This window comes from Sturnira hondurensis, unplaced genomic scaffold, assembly GCF_014824575.4.
Source record: "Sturnira hondurensis isolate 20B ecotype Veracruz unplaced genomic scaffold, ASM1482457v3 Scaffold0019835, whole genome shotgun sequence".
NCBI classification, from domain to species: domain Eukaryota; kingdom Metazoa; phylum Chordata; class Mammalia; order Chiroptera; family Phyllostomidae; genus Sturnira; species Sturnira hondurensis.
The window spans coordinates 1796160-1813902 of record NW_028092466.1 but is presented as its reverse complement, the minus strand read 5'-3'; the positions used below and the strand labels follow the sequence as shown (position 1 = coordinate 1813902).

At 45.7% G+C, this 17743-nt stretch overlaps 1 protein-coding gene across 1 annotated transcript in view; it reads left to right on the top strand.

The window, feature by feature from the left end:
- The window catches only part of LOC118974650 (protein shisa-6-like), a 36630-nt gene extending 29667 nt beyond the window's left edge, over nucleotides 1-6963 (top strand). The window contains exon 3 of the mRNA XM_037028168.1: nucleotides 6755-6963. Coding sequence (XP_036884063.1) covers nucleotides 6755-6783 — 29 coding nt within the window. The 3' untranslated portion in view covers nucleotides 6784-6963. The remainder of the gene's footprint in view (nucleotides 1-6754) is intronic.
- Nucleotides 6964-17743: the final 10780 nt, after the last annotated feature.

Sequence of the window (17743 nt, the reverse complement as noted above, 5' to 3'; positions counted from 1 at the left end):
TGGTGATTAAAAGCACAGACTCTCGAATCAGACTGTTGTGAATCCAGACTCTGCCTTGATTTCCCCCATTGTAAAATGGGGCTAAAGGTGGTATCTTCCTTCTAGGGTTACTGTGAGGGTTAAATGAGTTTTAGTATGAAGTGATCAGGGAAGCATCTGACATGTTACATGTGACACAGGGAAAACACTGTTTTAAGTATGCACCATCTCATATGTTGGTTACTAGGTCACATGAGGCTATCAAGTACTTCAAATGTGTTTCAGAGTCTTGCAAGATTTCAAAGAGTTGGTAGGGAAAAAAGAATGTAAGCTATCACCACAGTTTTTATGTTGATTACATGTTGACATGGTAATGTTTTCCATACATTGGGTTAAATAGAGTCTATTTATAAAATTAATTTCATCTGTTTTTATTTTTAATGTGACTATTACTTAAAAATGTAAAATTGCATGTGTGGCTCACATCTGTAGTTCACATGATATTTACATTAAACAGGACTGATTTCAGTGTTAGCAGTATTGAGTATGTCTACTTGAGTTCACCTTTCAGTCCTGAACAAAACAAAGCCTTTTGTGTGGGAGGAGACATCAAGTAAACAATGAAATACCCGCTGAGAGTTCTAGGTGCTTGAGGCACCATCAGGCAGGTGTTAGTGGAACCTGGGGAGGAGCAGTTGCTTCTGATAGTGTGGTCGTAAAAGGTGGCATTTGAGCTGGCACCTGGCTGATAAGGAGGGGCCAACCATGGGGAGATCTGGAGGAAGAACATTACAGGCAGTGGAAGCATTATGTGCAAAGGCCCTGAGGCAGGAGCAAACCTGACATGATTCAGGAATAGCAGGGAGAGACATGTGTCAGGTGGTGGGTGAAGAAGTGGGTGGTACATGCTGAGAACACAGGGATAGACACAGCCTCAGAGGCCACAGTAGGGAGAGTGGATTTTATTTAACTATGATGATCTGATTTCTGTGTGCGTAAGATTACCTGGGTTGCTGAGTAGTGGAGATGGGCTTTGTTGAGAAAGCAGGGTAACCAGTTAGTATTTCTAATAGCAACATAGTTAAGAAGAGAAGTTTCTCACTTCCCCCTCCACAAGAAGACACCCTGTAAAGGGCAAGGCAATGCAATGCCATGATAGCCTGTGGATTTCAGAGTCAGACAAGCAAGGTCAAAGTCCCAGCTCGGTTTGCACAAGGCCATAGACTTTAGTCCAGGGCTCTTCAATAAGGGTGGACACACTTTTCCTAAAAAGGGTCACCTTGTAATTGTCTCTGTTGCACTATTAATTTGTACCGTTGAAGTACAAAAGCAGCCACAGTAATGTGAAATGAATGTGCTCAGCTGAGTTCCCAGAAAACATTATTTACAGTAATAGTCCATGGGCAAGGTTTAGCCCTGGGGCTCTGGTTTATCAGCTCCTATTCTTAGTACTTCTCTGAAAGCCACAGGCATCTTCCAGGTGACATTTACTTTCCTGTGACATGTGAATGAAGACACATCCTTCTCCAGGAAACTGTGGGGGAGTCAATGGCAAAGCACCGTCAGGAACCCAGGAGGTACTCCTAAACAGCCCCATTTCCCTCCTCCCTTTCCTGCGACTCTGGATCCCAATTTTCCATCTAGTGGGACAGGGCCTAATAAGGGTCAGTGAAGTAAACACAGTGGGCACCAGGGTCCTCAGCACTCACCTTCTCAGCTTTATCTGTCACCAGAGTTATGGTGAAGAAGGTGTGCTTATTTTTATCATATTTTATTGAATATGCTATTACAGTCATCACCACGTTTTCCCCCGTTGCCCTCCTCCACCCAGTCCCGTCTCAGGCAATACCCTCACTGTCGTCCGCATCTGTGAGTCATGTGTATCAGTTCTTTGGCTATCTCTGTCACCTTCTTTCATCCAGTCTCCACCTTCCTCTTCCCCACTACAGTTGTCAGTCTGTTCCATGTTTCTGAGCCTCTGTTTGTATTTTGCTCGTTAGTTTATTTTGATCATTAGATTCCACATATGAGCAAGATCATATGGTGTTTGCCTTTCTCTGACTGGCTTAGTTCACTTAGGATAATATTCTTCAGGTCCATCCATGTCATTGCAGAAGATAACAGCTCCTTCTTTTATACAGCTTCGTAGTAGTATTCCATTGTGTAAATGTACCACAGAAAAGTACCCTTATTGTATTTGCAGGTGACATACCACTGAGACAGTCAGCCAGCACCTCCTGGGTGATGTCAGACTCAGGGTTCACAATGTCTTCATGTATAGACACCCCAAGGTCATATCAAACAAGCCCGCTTCTGCTTTTCAAAGTTCATCCTTCCACTGGGATCTCACGTCCCATTTATTTCCAGTGCTCAGACATCTTGCTCTTTGATCTGTGTCCCCTCCCTTGCTTCTCAGGGTAGTGCTCTGTTCTTTTAAGATGTAAGTGCTTTCCTCCCCCACCTCAACACAGAGGGACAGCCCTCCCTTCATTTTACACCCTCCCACCCCCTTTTCTCTCCCTGACAGTGGAATTTTGCAAAACACTTGTTTACCCCCGTTGCCATACTTCCTCCTCTCCCACACTCTGTTCAGCCTATGGCAAACTGGTCTGGCGGCCTCCTTCATACCAGTTTGGGGGTTCAAGGAACAGCCTCCTGCTTGGCTCTGCAGCCAGAGGGAACTCCCATTTCTTCCTTCATTGAAACCAAAGCTCTGGCCACCTGAACCTACTCAGTTCCTGAGGTCATGTTCTCCCACACATACTGCGCTGTTCTCTGTGTCGGGAGTGTTAGGTTTTGTCTGCTGTCCCTCACCCTTGCCTGCTCCTCCTTACCTCCTAGGTCTCAGCTTAGCTCTCACATCCCCCAACTCCCCACCTGGGTGAGCCCCTCCAGAGGTGTCCATGACAGCTGGGCTCCCTGTCAGTGGAGAATCAGTGGAGTGGGTGAAGAATGTTGGACCCCAGCTCGGAACCCAGCCCTATGTCTTCCTAGCCCTTGCCCAAATTATTTAACATCTCCATGCCTCAGCTTCCTGGTCTGTAAGTCGTAATACGGACATCTCCTCTTGTGCAGTGAGGAGTAAATGAGCGAATAACCTCTCTGCTATCTGGGCCCCTAAGGAGCATCTGGTATCGGCCCAGCTTACTCCTCAATCCCTGGTGCCTGGCTGAGGGCCTGGCACACACGAACTACCTAGTGAATGGTACATTGAAAATCCTGTCTGGGTCAGAAGGCCCAGTAAGTCCCACATGGAAAGCAGTAGTTCACGGGAGAGTCTCAGGGGATATAGTTGACTCTGTTTCATGTGAACCAGCACAATCAGTTAGTGGGTAGCTGTGGAAGCTGCTGTTTTTAGGCTGCATGGAAAGAAGCTTGAATCCGGGCTAGGGAGGTGACACACTCCCTCTGCTCCTGGCTGGTGTGCTACCCTGTGCTCCTGTGTCCTGTTGTAGACACCTGTGCCCTGTGCCCTGGGCATGCTAGGTGGGGACAGGGCTGCTTTGAACGGTATTAACAACTGATGGTACTTGGTAAAGTATTCCCCGTGCACTAATTTATTTAAATCTAATAGCAGCCCTGAGGCAATCCCTATTGTCAGGCCTGCTTTCTAGATGAGGAACCTGAGGCTGGAGGGTGGGGAGCTTCAGAATCCTGTCCAAATACACAGCCAAGGGGGGCCAGACTGGGTGCTGAATGCTAGCAGTCCGACTCCAGAGCCCAGCCCTGCAGTCAAACTGTGCAGAGGTGCAGACAGGGTGCCCAGCCCTGCAGCTGTGTGGAGTCTATCCTGTGGTTGTGGGTCTGCACCTGCTCCTGGGGGGGTGGACTTGGACGACAGGGAGGACACCAGAGGAGGCCAGTGTTTGCTCAGCCCAAGGATGGATGTTCTTTGGATAGGAACCCTCAGCTCCAGTGCAGACCACCTTGTTGGACTGAGCCACCCACCCCAGGGTGTGTTAAAGCAGGGGAGGGGTCAGTGGGTCACCGGGCGTTTTCAGCTTGGATGGGGACCCACCTTGCCACTTATACAGTTCTCCGTTTCTGAGCCTATACTGGGAGTGCTGCTGGCTTGTGTTGAGGCCTGACTGTGCTCTGAGTTTATTCTCTGAGTCCCTAACTAGCCTGGCAGACAGAGGCAGCAGGGGCATGGAGTTGGGGGGCACAGGGCCAGCCCCTACCCACTGGTGCTAAGCTTGGCAGTGGCAGGCTGTGGGTCTGACCCAGGCTCAGAATCCCAAGCACACTCTCCTGCTCGTTACATCAACTTGTCTTTTTCTTCGGATTCTGTGGCACTCGGAGCTCAACTGGGCCAAATCACCATTCCAGTGCCAGGCTCGTCATGAGAGGGAGAGTTCATTCCCACTTCATAACCTCATCCCACTTATGGAGGGAATCTCAAGCCCCTGTATTTTATTCCTAGTGGGTGAGGGGGGACAGCAGGGAGGGGGCTGGATGGTTTTCCCTATACAGGATTGCTTTCAGGACGGGCATGCTTGGACAGGGCATGGAGCTTTCCAGAGCCAGAGGCACTGCCTTTGCCCCAGCCAGGTCGTTTGTGCCTGAGGGGTCCTGCCTGCCCCCAGGGCTTCATCCTGTCTGGGATCAGCCTGGCTCAGTCAGCCTGGCCAGAGTGGTACCTCCCTGCCCCTCCCACCAGGGAGGCAGCCCAAGTGGGGGGCAGATGGAGCCTGATTTCACCATATGGTCAGCCCACTAATTACCCACACCTTGCAGGAAGCAGGATGATTTAGGGTACATTCTGGCTGTGACCAAAATGAAGAGCAGGGGAGGGGGAAAGCCAGAGTGCTGTGGACAGGGTTCGAATTCACAATTACCTCGGTGAGTTGGCAAAACAGAGGGCCCAGCCCAGCACGGTGCCATGAGGACAAGAGCAAGAGGGTGCTGGGCAAGGGAAGCAAATAGCTGTTTCACTCCAGGGAGGGCGGCCCAGCCTCAGGCCCTCGGGCCTTCGAAGGATAAAAGCTCGAAAGGGGAGGGAGGCTTCCAACCCCTATCTCAGTGGGAGTTTTTCCCCAGGAGGCTCCAAGTTCCTTGCCCACAAAGTAAAGGCTCCCACTTCATAGGAACCTCCATCTTAGGAACCAGAGATAGAGGAGGAGGTGGCCTCAAGGCATCCACAGCTGGATGGGAAGCCCCCACTATATGCTGAGTACCCCCTTAGGGCCCATGGGAGCAGGATGGTGAGTAGGATACAGTCCTGGCCTCAGGCACAGGAAGATAAGGCTGTCCCACCGACCCTCCAGGCCATGTGTTCAGGAGGCTCTGGGAAAGGCTGTTGTGTTCAGATGGGCATCACCAGGCCCCTTGAAGGGTGGGTAGGATTAAATTGGCCAAGAGGATGGTGGAGGGGGCTCCTGGCTGGTGAACTGAGGTCAATAAGAGCCTAGAGGGTGGAACTCCTTGTGAGTCTAGCAGTTTGCATAAGGGAGCAGTGACTAATTCCTTTGGAAAGGCTAGTTGTGGCTCTTCTGTAAATAGACAATAATGATTAGAAAACCAAGGAAAAGGCCAGAAGGAACTGGAACTCTGTGTCCTGCTGGAGAAGGCTGCTGTGCGCAGCAGACATTTTTTCCATCTTTAAACGTAAGGACTTGTCCCTGGGGAAGCAGGGATGTGGGCAGAGCGGGTGCCTATTTTGGAGGAGCCGCATGGCTAAGTTGGGCTAATGATGGGGGATGGGGCATGGCTGGACTCTGCAAGGGGGCCTGGAGAGCTGGGGAGGCTTGTGAGCATCTAAAGTGAAAGGTGTACACAGGCGGGGGGGGCGGGTACAAGGACCACAGCCCATTAACAGCAGGTTAGGAGGAAGGAAAGGGCAAGGTCAGGTAGGGCTCAAGACACACTGATCCCTTTGTTCACACAAAAATGATTTTGATCCTTTACTGAGTATCAGCCACCAGGGATGTGGGAGTGAACAGAACACAGTCCCCACTCTCAGTGCACTACATCAGTAAGAGGAAACAGAGACTAAACCCATGGACGTACAGCATAAAATCAGGTCACTATGAACACTTGGTAGGGATTTACAGCAGGGAAGGGTGGTAGAAGGTGATGGGCAGTGGTAGGAAGGAGACTAGTTTGGAGAAGGACTGAAATTACGGAAGCAGAGACCAAGCGCCGAGAGAACAGGCCACGAGTGACTGACTGTGCATATTCAGGGTGGGGCCGAGGTTGTGCCTGTTGTGCGTGGGAAACGAGAGCCGAGTGGCTGGCGAGGAAGGAACCAGTGTGGGATGCCACAGTGGGTGAAGTCAGAGTGGAGGCTTGTGGGCTGTGACAGGGTCTTGGTTTCCATTCTGGGTGTGATGGGAGCCATTGTGGGGTTTACAGCAATGGACTTTTGTGATCTGACTTGTGTTTTACATCATTGCTGTGGCATTCATGCTGAAAATGGACCCTGGAGGGGCAAAGGTGGAGGAAAGGTGACCCTGAGAAGCAGGTGGAAGCTACTGTATCACCTGGGTGGTAGGAGGGAGATGGAAACTTGGGCTAAGGTGGTAGTGATGGAGGATATAACAGAGACTTAGTTAGCTTCAGGAAATATTCATTTCTAACTTCTTATTTTGGATAATTTTAAACCAATGAGAAATTTTGAAGTGATTGAATGATGCAGTGAACACCTGCATACCTTCACCAGCTGTTAACATTTGCCTCTCTCTTTCTCTTTCCCCCTCTTCTTCCTTCTCATTATCAACATCATCATCATCGTTATTACCATCACCATCACTTCCATCATCTTCATGAGCAGCAGCAGCAGCAGCAACATCAGTATCATCGTGAGAACTGAACTAATGTGAGAGTAACTTCATATATCATGCTATCATTTCTCTTTACTCCTGTGTACTCCATCATTATCTTCTAAGTTCAAGGATATTCCTTTATACAACCAGGAAACAATTACTAGACTCATGAAATGCATCTTTGTTACAACACTAGTGTCTAAAAAAGAGTATGGGATTTATCTGTAAGTAGCAATGATAGCATTTGCTGATGGAACGTAGGGAGTCACAGGTGACTTCAAAGATTCTGGCCAGAGCAAGTAGTTGGTGAGACTGGCCAGGCCAGGACCTGGAGTGAATACCTGAGAGCTCTTACCAGGAGAAAATGAGGAAATGTCTCAGCGTTGGCTGATGAACTGACCTGAGCTGGGCTGCTAATTCTCCAGTGGATGTTGCCACAGCAGTTATAAGGTAAGTTAAAGAATCCTCTCTCTTTTCTCTCCCTCTCTCTCTCTCACACACACACAGACCTCACATGGGCATGTCTATACATAATCAGACTCCCTTCTCCCAGGGATGTAGACCTGAATTTAGCCCTAGGTGTATCTCACTCTAACTAAGGAGAACCAATATTGACCCATTAGGCTGTAAGTGCCTGAGGACAGAGACATGTCAGCTTTGCTTAATGTATCCACAATGCACATATCTTGGCACTTAGCAGGTATTCAATCACCATTTCTTGAATAAATGATGGCATGAATGCTCTCATTCAATACAATAGACGAAGTGCAGCAATAATGGGTTCCTACAAATGACAAAATACCTAAAACCACAGTTGCTGATGCAAAAGAGAAGCTCCACTTTTTCCTGTAAAGGAAGTCAGTCTCCTATGCTGAGGCTGCACAGTGTACAGAGCGCCTTCTCTACCTGGTAGATCTGGCTTCCTATACACATGGCTTCATGTCACAGCCCAAGATGGCTTCTAAGCTCATGCTGTTATGTCTGTGTTCCAGGCATCATGAATAAGAAAAGACCATAAAAATTATATTGCCTTTCTCTAAAAACACTTACTTAAAGTTGCCATACCACTCCCACATACATCATATTAGCCAGTGTGGTCTTTGTTTTGGGTGGGCATGACATCAGTAAAAATATAGGACCTCTTTTACTGGAGAAAAACGACTCATGGGTGACAGTTAGTGACCAGTGTCACAGTGTGTCCTGGAAGGGGTTGGGGCTGTGGGATGCTTTCTACCACACACGATCTGGAAAGCCATCACATGTGGTGGGTCACTGGCTCCAGGGTGAGGCCACTGAGGTGCCCCTGGAGAAGGGTCTGAGCACTGATGGGGTTGTGTTTCCCTGCTTTCGGTCCTGACATGGAAACCACAGACCATGATCATGGTAATGAGGATAGCACATTCTGGGAAAGTTCTGTGGAGACTCCCCAGCTCCGAGTCCTTAGCTAGGAGCTCCTTAGACTCTGAGGCTGTGTCCTGTTGGCTTTGGGTCCCTGCACTGTCACTGCCAGGAACTCTGGGCTGTCCTGCCCCCTGTAGCCTAGCCCACCATAGCTGGATGAGGAGAGGGCCACCATTTAGATCATTCAGGAGTCTTATAAGAGGTAACAAAGCCAATTTTTCCTAAATGGAATGTTTGTGTGTGGGGGGGGTGGTGCCAGAAATCTCTAGAAAGTATGTCATTGTGGACATTGCCTCAGCTCTGCCACCTCCCCCTGCAGAAGGACCCCTGGGTGGGTGGAGAAGGCAACTGGCAGCTGGGCCAGAGCTTACCACCCCCTCCCGCCTGCCCCACCACACTGCTTCTTGATTCTGATCTGTATTCAAGCTTCATAGTTCCCTTTGTGTGTGTTTAGCCCCGGGATTTATCACTGCAGCTTAGATTTGTGATGAAATAGATAAGCCTGCACTTTAATAAATGTGGCATTTCTTTCCCCATAAGAATTAAATGAAAGAAAATGGGGCCTCCAAAGAGGCCAGCAGGGCAAGGCAGGTAGAGCCGGGTGACCAGGCGTCAGGCGATGTTCCTGGCAAAAAGGCTCCAGGATGGAGAATGCTGGGTCCCAGCGTGCAGTCATTTTATGGGAGGCAGTAGGACATTGCTGTGGCAGAGAAACAGCCCTGTCTTTCCCATGGAAAAAAGCTATGGCAGTGAAGTCTTAGGCTTGTTATTGAACCCTCCCTGGAGTGCAGGATGAGCAGCTTGGGTCTCGGACCTGACTCTGGGTGCAGTTTCTGACACTTCCTCATCCTTTGTGAAGGGTGCGGGTATGAGTTCAGGGGTTGCAGGCCTCCATCAGGCCATGGCTTCAGCCCCATGGCCACTAGAGAAGCGCTGTTGTAGTACAAAGACCAGTTAAGCTGCATGATCTTGAGCAGAGACATTGTGCAATGTCTCTGGACCTCTGTTTGCTTTTCTGTCCGCAAGGACTCTAAGAGCCATCTGTAGGATCCTTGTGGAAATAAGAGGCTTTAAATATAAAGCAGCTAGCCCAGTCCTGGCACTTGAGGTGAGTAAGCATCAGTATAGTTATTCTGGAACTTGGATGAGTATTGTGCAATAACTTTAGACTTTTTATTCCATGGCTACAGGATGGAGAACTCTGTAGTCCATGGGAAATCATTCTTCTAAGGGGCAGTTGCATAGGAATCCTGTGAAGCCAGGATGTGATTATCCTTTTTGTCACCTATCAGATGAGAGGCTGACTGACTTGCTCAAGGCCACATGGCCTGTATGTGGCAAGTGCTAGGAGCTCTTACAAGAGCTGACACAGGCCCTCTGCACCCTCTCAGTTCAGCCTTGTCCCCAGCCCTCCTGTTATTTTTCATTCCCAGCCATTAGGTCATGGAGACCATGAACCTCAGAGAACAGAGAGTGCCAAGGCTGGGGTGGTGACCTGCATTTTCAGTTTTCATTAGCTGGCTCATGCTCTCGGTGCTGCTCTGGGCAAACATCTGGCTCCTTAGATTTCCCTGTATGGGAAGCTCACAGTGACTTTGAGAGCCGTGAAGATTTAGCTGAGGCTGGCCAGCAACCTCCTGTTGGTTGGTGTGAGTCAGAAGGCCGATGGGCATCCTGAACTTTGTCCTTCTGTACAAAGGAACTAAATGTCTTCCTTTATAAGGATTCTCAAATGGAAGCCACCGCAGACACAAGCCTTGGTAGCATTTCTGTTTACGTTGTTGCCACGTGAAGCTTTGCTTAAGCCCTTGACACCTTTTTTTGGACACTTGCTCTAAGGTGTATGATGGCTGTGATTGGAATTTACTCCAGGTAGATCGAGATGCATCAATTCACTATTCGTCCATCATTCTCTGAGTACTGGCCGTGTTCCAGGTGCTGTGGAAAGAATGATGGGACTCCACACCCATGCAGAACCTACAGTCTAGCTGGACAAGTAAGCTGTGCACGTGAGGAGTTCCACAACAGTACGAGTTAAAACTGCACAGAATTATGATTAAGGAAGTGTTCATGTACTCTCTTTAGAAATAAGGTGCTGCACATGGGTCTGTGAAGAGAGAGGTCGAAATACAACATACATGAGTTGTGTGTGGGTGTTACGTAAATAGGAGCATGCTTCCCATTTCTTCATTCTCTCGGGCTTTGCTGAGCACCTGCTGCATGCCAGGCCCTGTGGCGAAGACTGGAATGCATCAGGAGGCATCAGGACAGGTAGTGGGTATTGAATTTGACTTTGATGGGTAGATAAGACTGGGATGGTCAGAAAGTTGGGGAGGGATAAGCCAAGGTAGCACTTGTGGTAGACAACAAACATTAAAAAATTAAAGGAATTTAAACACTGAAATTAAACAAAAACTTTTATAGCCTTTTCTCATCTTCTTTGCTCTCAACGCCTTACATATCCACAGAAGCTGCTTCTCCAGCCCTGTCCTTTCTCACAACTCTTCCCAATTCAGCCCACTGGCCTCTGAAGCCCACCCCCCACCTTTCTTCTGTAAATCAGCTGACCTGTCTTGCTCTTTGGAATTCTCTTTTTCACCTATTACCCAGACTTTGAACATTACAGTCAAGCCCTAGAGCTGACACATCGAGGTGCAAAGTAGAAGCAGGGAAGGGGCAGAGGGCAAATGATTTGGACTGAACAGGTTCTCATTTATAGTCATTGTATTCACCATTGTGACCTGGAGGTGTAAGTGAACAAGCACCTTCCCCTCCACGGCCAGAGGGGCACCTGTCAAGAGCAGATGCAAGCAGAAGCCTCCTCACTCAGCCTCTGAGTTGGCAAACTGGAATTTTACATGGAGGCATTCCCCCTGTTTTCCCCTAAAAGCCACATTCCACATTCAGGTATATAAAGTGGAGAGAGAGCTCTGCACAGTTTGAAAAAAAAAAAAACCACGGTGTTTATATGTGATTTGCTCCAGGATAGTTTAATTGAGCTAGCAGAGTGCAAAAACCATTGAACTTGGAACAGAAGACCTGGGGTTTTTCCCCAGCCAAGACTTTAGATATTCCATTTGATAGATGAAGATAAAAATTCCTACTTCTCAGGGTTATTGAACTCCATAAACTGTCCACACAAAAATATTATCTGTTACTTACTGTCAATGTAGGTAATAAAATTAATTGCATTCATATAGCATTCTATAAAAGCAAATATATATGTGTGTATATATATGTGTATGTATACAGGTCAGTTAATCACCACGTTGGTCTTTTGAGGAAGAAGTAATTATTTTTATTTTATAGGTGATTCTGTATGGAGATTCAGAGTATTTAATTACAGTATCCATAGTTACACACGTTATAGGTATGAAAACCCAAGCTTGAACTCAGGTCTTCTGATTCCATGTCTGTGTTCCTTTCTCCCTCTCCATCCTGCCCATTATAATGCAGCCACTCATTTGTCTGCTACAGAGTTAAGGTCAAGTAGGTCTGAAGCCTCATGTTGAATAAACCCATTCACATGCCTGCTTTTCTGGTTTTTGAATCTGGATTAGGGAAAACAAGCTAGTGACACTGAAATGGTGTCAGTGGGTAGTGTCCGCACATACCCCATCACCAGGCTTTGGAGACTCAGTATGTGCTGAGTGCAAGGATGCAGCAGGTACTGAATCCCCACACTGTTGGAACAGGGAAGGAGATAGAATGGAAGAAAGGTGCAGTTTTGGATTTCAACAACATAAAACTTAAGTGGCTGATGAAGAAATCCCAATTTTGTTTTGTGCTGTGGGGGAACTTATATTTCTGTTGCTATTAGGGAAACATAGCAGGAAATAATCTAGAAATTTCTTTAGCTTCATCTTTTTTGTGGAGTTTGCACTTTAGGCTTAGGAATTTTGTTCATGTGTGTGGGATGTTGCCCCCCCCCCCGCCCAGTTCCTTTTTAGTTCTCCTAAATTTTCCTCACTCAGAAAATCTCGTACTTCCACCAGAAAAAAACCTCCACTAGAAGACTCTGACTCCCACGGAGCCACTGTAAAATCTCACACACACACACACACACACACACACACACACAGAGTCAGACACACCCCTTACCTTGTAAAGAGTGGGAGAAGTGATTTGTATCATTTGAGATTATGTTGAGCTTCAAGTAACAGGAAACTGACCACCCATGGATGAAACAGGTACAGGCTGATTTTCTTACCTAGCCACAAGTCCTGAGGTGGGCTATTCCTGGAGTTGGTACAGCTGCTCAGCAATGCCCTTAGAACAAGGGTGTCAAACACATTTTCACTGTGGGCCACATCAGCCTCATGGTTGCATTCAAACAGCTGAACTAATTTTAAGACTCTATAAATGTCACTACTCCTTAACTGTTATGGAGTTGAAATTATATTCGGCCCTTTGAAGACAACCACAAGGCTGATGTGGCCCCAGGTAAAAAGGAGTTTGACACCTTTTCCTTAGAGAATTCAACTTTTCTCTTCTTCTTTCCATTTTTCCTCTTCATCCTGCGCTTATTACCTCTTGATTGCAAAATGGCTGCCCCAGATCCAGGCTTTATATCTACATTCCAGGCAGCAGGAATGGGGGTAGGGCAATAGCAGCAACCTGTATTTAGCTGGACATATTGTTGCCCTAAATAATATGTGTTTTGTTATCAAGGAAGAAGAGGGACAGATTGACTATTGGGTGAATAACTCATAGTGTCTGTTCTATCTTTTGGGTATAGTTTCTTCTGTCTTCTTATGGACCCTAAAGGGACTTATTCACTGGGGAGTTTCTTTTGGTTATGTCCTCGCTTTAGCAAATCTCTATAATAAAATACTTTGGATGTCCCTTGGAATTCATTCTATTTTTACAACTTCATTAGTGCGATATTATACTTCTACAGCACTTTATATTTTCACTAACATGGTCCCATTGAAACTCACCAATGGTCATGAGATACAAATATTATATTATTGTCTGCATCTTTCAAGGGAGGAAACGAAGCCCAGCCCCCTCATCCAGGGTTCCATCCTGTGCTGTTCCACTGTACTTCTCCCACCCACAGTGGATGTGGTCTGAGCAGATGCTACTGCAGGACAACCTCAGTTCTTTGGTTTCTTAACTGAGCCCTCCCAGCTGGCCCAGTGGCCTGCCCCTCAGCTCAGATTGCTGAATGTGGAGCCATTTTTTAGACATGTGGCATTTTGCCCATATGAATTCAGCAAGGGGAAAAAGTCCTGGAAAACATCCACCTAGTTTCTGGTTTCACTGATACACACGCTCACACCCACACATGCACCTTGAAGCAATCTTCATAGAAGAGGCTCTGTGACTGGGGTGACTGCTTGTTCCAGTTTGATCTGAAGAACTGCAAATGCACCGTTAGAGAGTCTGAGCTGGGATTCGGTTTGCACATCCGGCTTGGTGTGTCACACAGACGGGGACAGAGGTCTTATCCTGAGGCTGGCAGGCGGCGTGTGATTGTTGAGCGACTCGCTGCCAATTTCTTCCTTCTCTTCAGCTCGTGACAGACACTCCTAGGAGACAAGGGGCGATGTTTTACATAACCCACCACCCCTTTGGGCCCTGAGAGGAGCTCACCTTCCCTTGCAGTTAGGAAAGCACTCCTCTAAAAAGGGAGGGGGAGAGCCTTTCTCTGTGTGAAACAATGATGTTGACACCTTTTAAAAAATGCGTGTGACAGCTCAGGGGCCTTTCAATGGGGAATTAACTCAGTCTGATACAGTATGCCTTTCTTGAGAGCTTAATTTGGGCAAAGCAACAATGGGACTGGGATCTCCCTTTCCTTCAGCGGGCATGTGCTGCCGGTGCACCCTTGCTTGCATGATTACTGTTAAAATAACAATCAAAACTAGCAGAAATGGGTATTAGGGTGGTGGGGAAACGGCTCTGGAAGCCTGCGTAGAATCTAGTGGCCACAGTGACAGTCGTCGGGATGAGAGAGAGTGTGGTGGCTGGGTGTGTGCCTCTTACTCAGCAGCTGGAGGTGAGGTCGCACATGGGCAGTGCATACTTTAACTTGAGCTGTGCCACTCACTACCACCGTGGGAGCAAGTGCGCCTCACACAGGGGGGTCCTGTGTTCTGGTGGTCACCTCCAAGCACACACCCCACTACCCGCCCATCCCCAGACCAGGCCTTGTCACCGACAGGGACAGGGCACACATGTGCTTTCTTCTCTACTGAAGCTTTAGGAAGAGATGGGAAGGGCACACACCCTTACCTCCTGAGCTTACACAAGGCTGCTCCTTGTTTTTGCTATTCTCAGTGCCAGCAATTCCCTTCTTCCCTTTGACCACCTGTGGAATTTTTGTCATCACCCCCTCCCCCACCAACAAGCCTTACTTGAAATGCCCCTGGGAAGGCCTCTAGGCTACTCCTCCTCCCCTTATCCACATCAAAGTTATCCTTCCTCTCTCCCATCATCCTGCCTTTTATCAGAGTTGTGTCTGGATGTTGCTGGAACACATCCAAGGAAAACCCTATCTATCACTGGGAATAAAACATTACTGGTGAGGCAGAGAAAGATTTTTCTTCCATGACTAACATCAGCTTCCCTTTAGAGGAACCAGAACACTTTCCAGGACAGACTCTTTTATTAGGTGAAATGTCTACTTAAACCCCACTGGACCACAAGGACATCTTGTCCAGACTCTTGTAATCTGTTAGCTAAAGGGACATGAATGTGGAACCCCTTGGAGGCAGAGCCTTGGCAGCAGGATTCAGGAGAAAGAAGTTCGCAATGTTTATCAGAATGATGTAAAAGAAGAGGGGTGATAAGGTGATATCCTGAAGGTCTGATGCACACAGTTTAGTTTATGTTTATTGATTGGAGGAAAGAAGCATCCTGACTAGAAGATGGGACTATTCTGTGCTCTTCATGGAAATGGCTTCTTTTGAATTCCCCCTCTCTTTTTAATTACTCAAGTAAAATATTTTCATGATAGAAAACATTGAAAATGCACTGAATAAAAAAAACACTCATAACCTTACTCACAATCACTGGTTTATATTTTGATCCTTATCTGCATACATATCTAAATTTTTAAAATAAGATTCTATTCAATGCAGTCTTTCAAAACCTATTTTTTCACTTAACAATGTATCATAAGTACCTTTACATACTAATAAAAATACATGTAGAACATAATTTTAACAGTTTTTTCTCTTTTCTGCTGTGGAAAATTTCAAATACATGGACAAGTAGAGGGAATAATGTGTATAATGAACCCCATGTACCAACACTCAGCCCCCCAAATTGTCAGCTCACAGCTAACTCTGTTCATCCACAGCCTCTCTGCTACTCTGCACCTCAGCACACTCACACACACATCCACAACATCATTATCTCACTTAAAGAAATTAAGAGTACTTCCTTAATATTGCCAAATACACAGCCAGTTACAGAATTTTATTTTGTAGCTGCATGAGACCTGTTCATAGACTGCAGCTTAATTTGTTCATCTGGTGCCCTGGTGCTGGCTGTTGAAGATAGTACTCTTCCCACAAACAGCTTTGACAAAGAGTTTTGCCCACCTGTGTAATTGTTTTCCTGGGATAAACTGTTAAAATTGGCATTGTTGATCGAAAGCTATGTAGGTTTTTTAAAGACTTTTATTCTAAAACACTAAATTTTCTTCCAGTTGGTTATGTTCATTTACACACTCACAATGTGTGAGTAATGCAGGAGGCTGTCTTGCAATTTTACTTTTATTCTTCTGTGTAAATGTTAGAATTATTTTGTCAAAATAAAAATACAATAAAATTATTTTTTATTTTTATTGCATTTTATATAATAGACTATTTCTAAATTAATTTTCATTGTAATACTAAGAATGCCCTTCCAAGAACAAGCATTTTTGTCCTTTAGTAAATATATTGAGTTTTGTTCATAAGATTTCCCCATACTTCTTTCAAAAGACTATGTGTTTTATATAATTTTTAAAAAGATTTCATTTTATTTATGTATTTTTAAGTAGAGGGAAGAGTGAGAGAAAAAGAGGGAGAGAAAAATGAGTATCTGGTTGCCTCTTGGACCCCCTATTGGACACCTGGCCTGCAACCCTGCAACCGGCCTGAAGACCAGGCATGTGCCCTGACTGGGCATTGAACCAGCAACTCTCTGGTTCTCAGGCCAGTGCTCAATTCCAGCCTCAATTCACTGAGCCATACTAGGCAGGGCATTATATAATTTTCTATAATTGTTAATAGGATCACTATTTTCTTTTTTAAAAAGTTTTTTTAAAGATTTTATTTATTTATCTTTAGAGGGGAAAGGAAGGAGAGAAGGAGAGAGACATCAATGTATGGTTGCCTCTCATGAGTCCCCTGCTGGGAACTGGCCTGCAGCCCTGGCATGTGCCCTGACTGGGAATCAAACCATGATTGTGTGGTTCGCAGGCCTGCGCTCAAGCCACTGAGCTATAACAGCCAGGGCTAGAATCACTGTTTTCTTCCTTTACTCTTCTCTCACCCCCAAACTAATTTTTGCTGGTATAAAAGATTAATTTTTTGTACATTTATAAAAGATTACATTTTGTACATTTTGTACATTTAGGAAAGATTAAATTTGTGCCTTTTGTACAAACTTATTGAAAATTCACTTTAGTTTGTTTTTTTAATCAATTTTCTTAGATTTTCTAGAGTGATATCCACATCATCTGATAATAGTGATAATTTGGCTCTTATAAATATTGTTACTTTTATTTGTCTACCTCGTTTACTGAGCCAGTCACCTCTGTAAACGAGGCTCACGATGACGAGGACCGTTGGTGATGCGTCACTTCCAAATTGAATTCTAGGGGTTCTCTTCATGGGTCATGTTTGCCTGATGGTAACTGCTGGTTTGTAATTAATCTCAGTTGAGGAGTTAATAAATATTGTAAAACATTTAACAGAGAACCTTTCAAACATTAAACATGCAACATGTTTTCGTTATTCTATTTTTTCACAAAAAGAGAAATATTTTCATTTTCTTTCATTTAGATTTATTTTAAAATTAGGAGTGGATGTTGACTTTTACCAACTGCCTTTTGGGGGCATTTATATAAATAATTACTTACATTTTTCTCTAAGATGATAGATAATGTATTAGCACTGATATATTTTTCATTCTTGGAACATAAGGTGTTCTTTTAAAATAACCTAAGAACCCTGAAACACCAATCCAAAAGAACTATGCACCCTGATATTCATAGCAGCATAATTTACAATAACCAAATGTTGGAGGCAACCTAGATGCCCATCAGTAAATGAATGGATCAAAAAGTGATGGTACATTTACACAATGGAATTCTATGCAGCAGAAAGAAAGAAGGAGCTCCTACCCTTTGCAATAGCATGGATGGAACTGGACAGCATTACACTGAATGAAATAAGCCAGGCAGTGAAAGACAAATACCATATGATGTCACCTTTAACAGGAACCTAAACAATAAAAAAAACAAGCAGCAAAATATAACCAAAGACACTGAAATAGAGAACAGGCTGACAGTGACCAGAGGGGAGAGGGGAGGAAATTTCAGGGGAAGAGGGGAAGGGTTTACAGGAACAGGTGTGGGGGGACACATGTACAAGAACTAA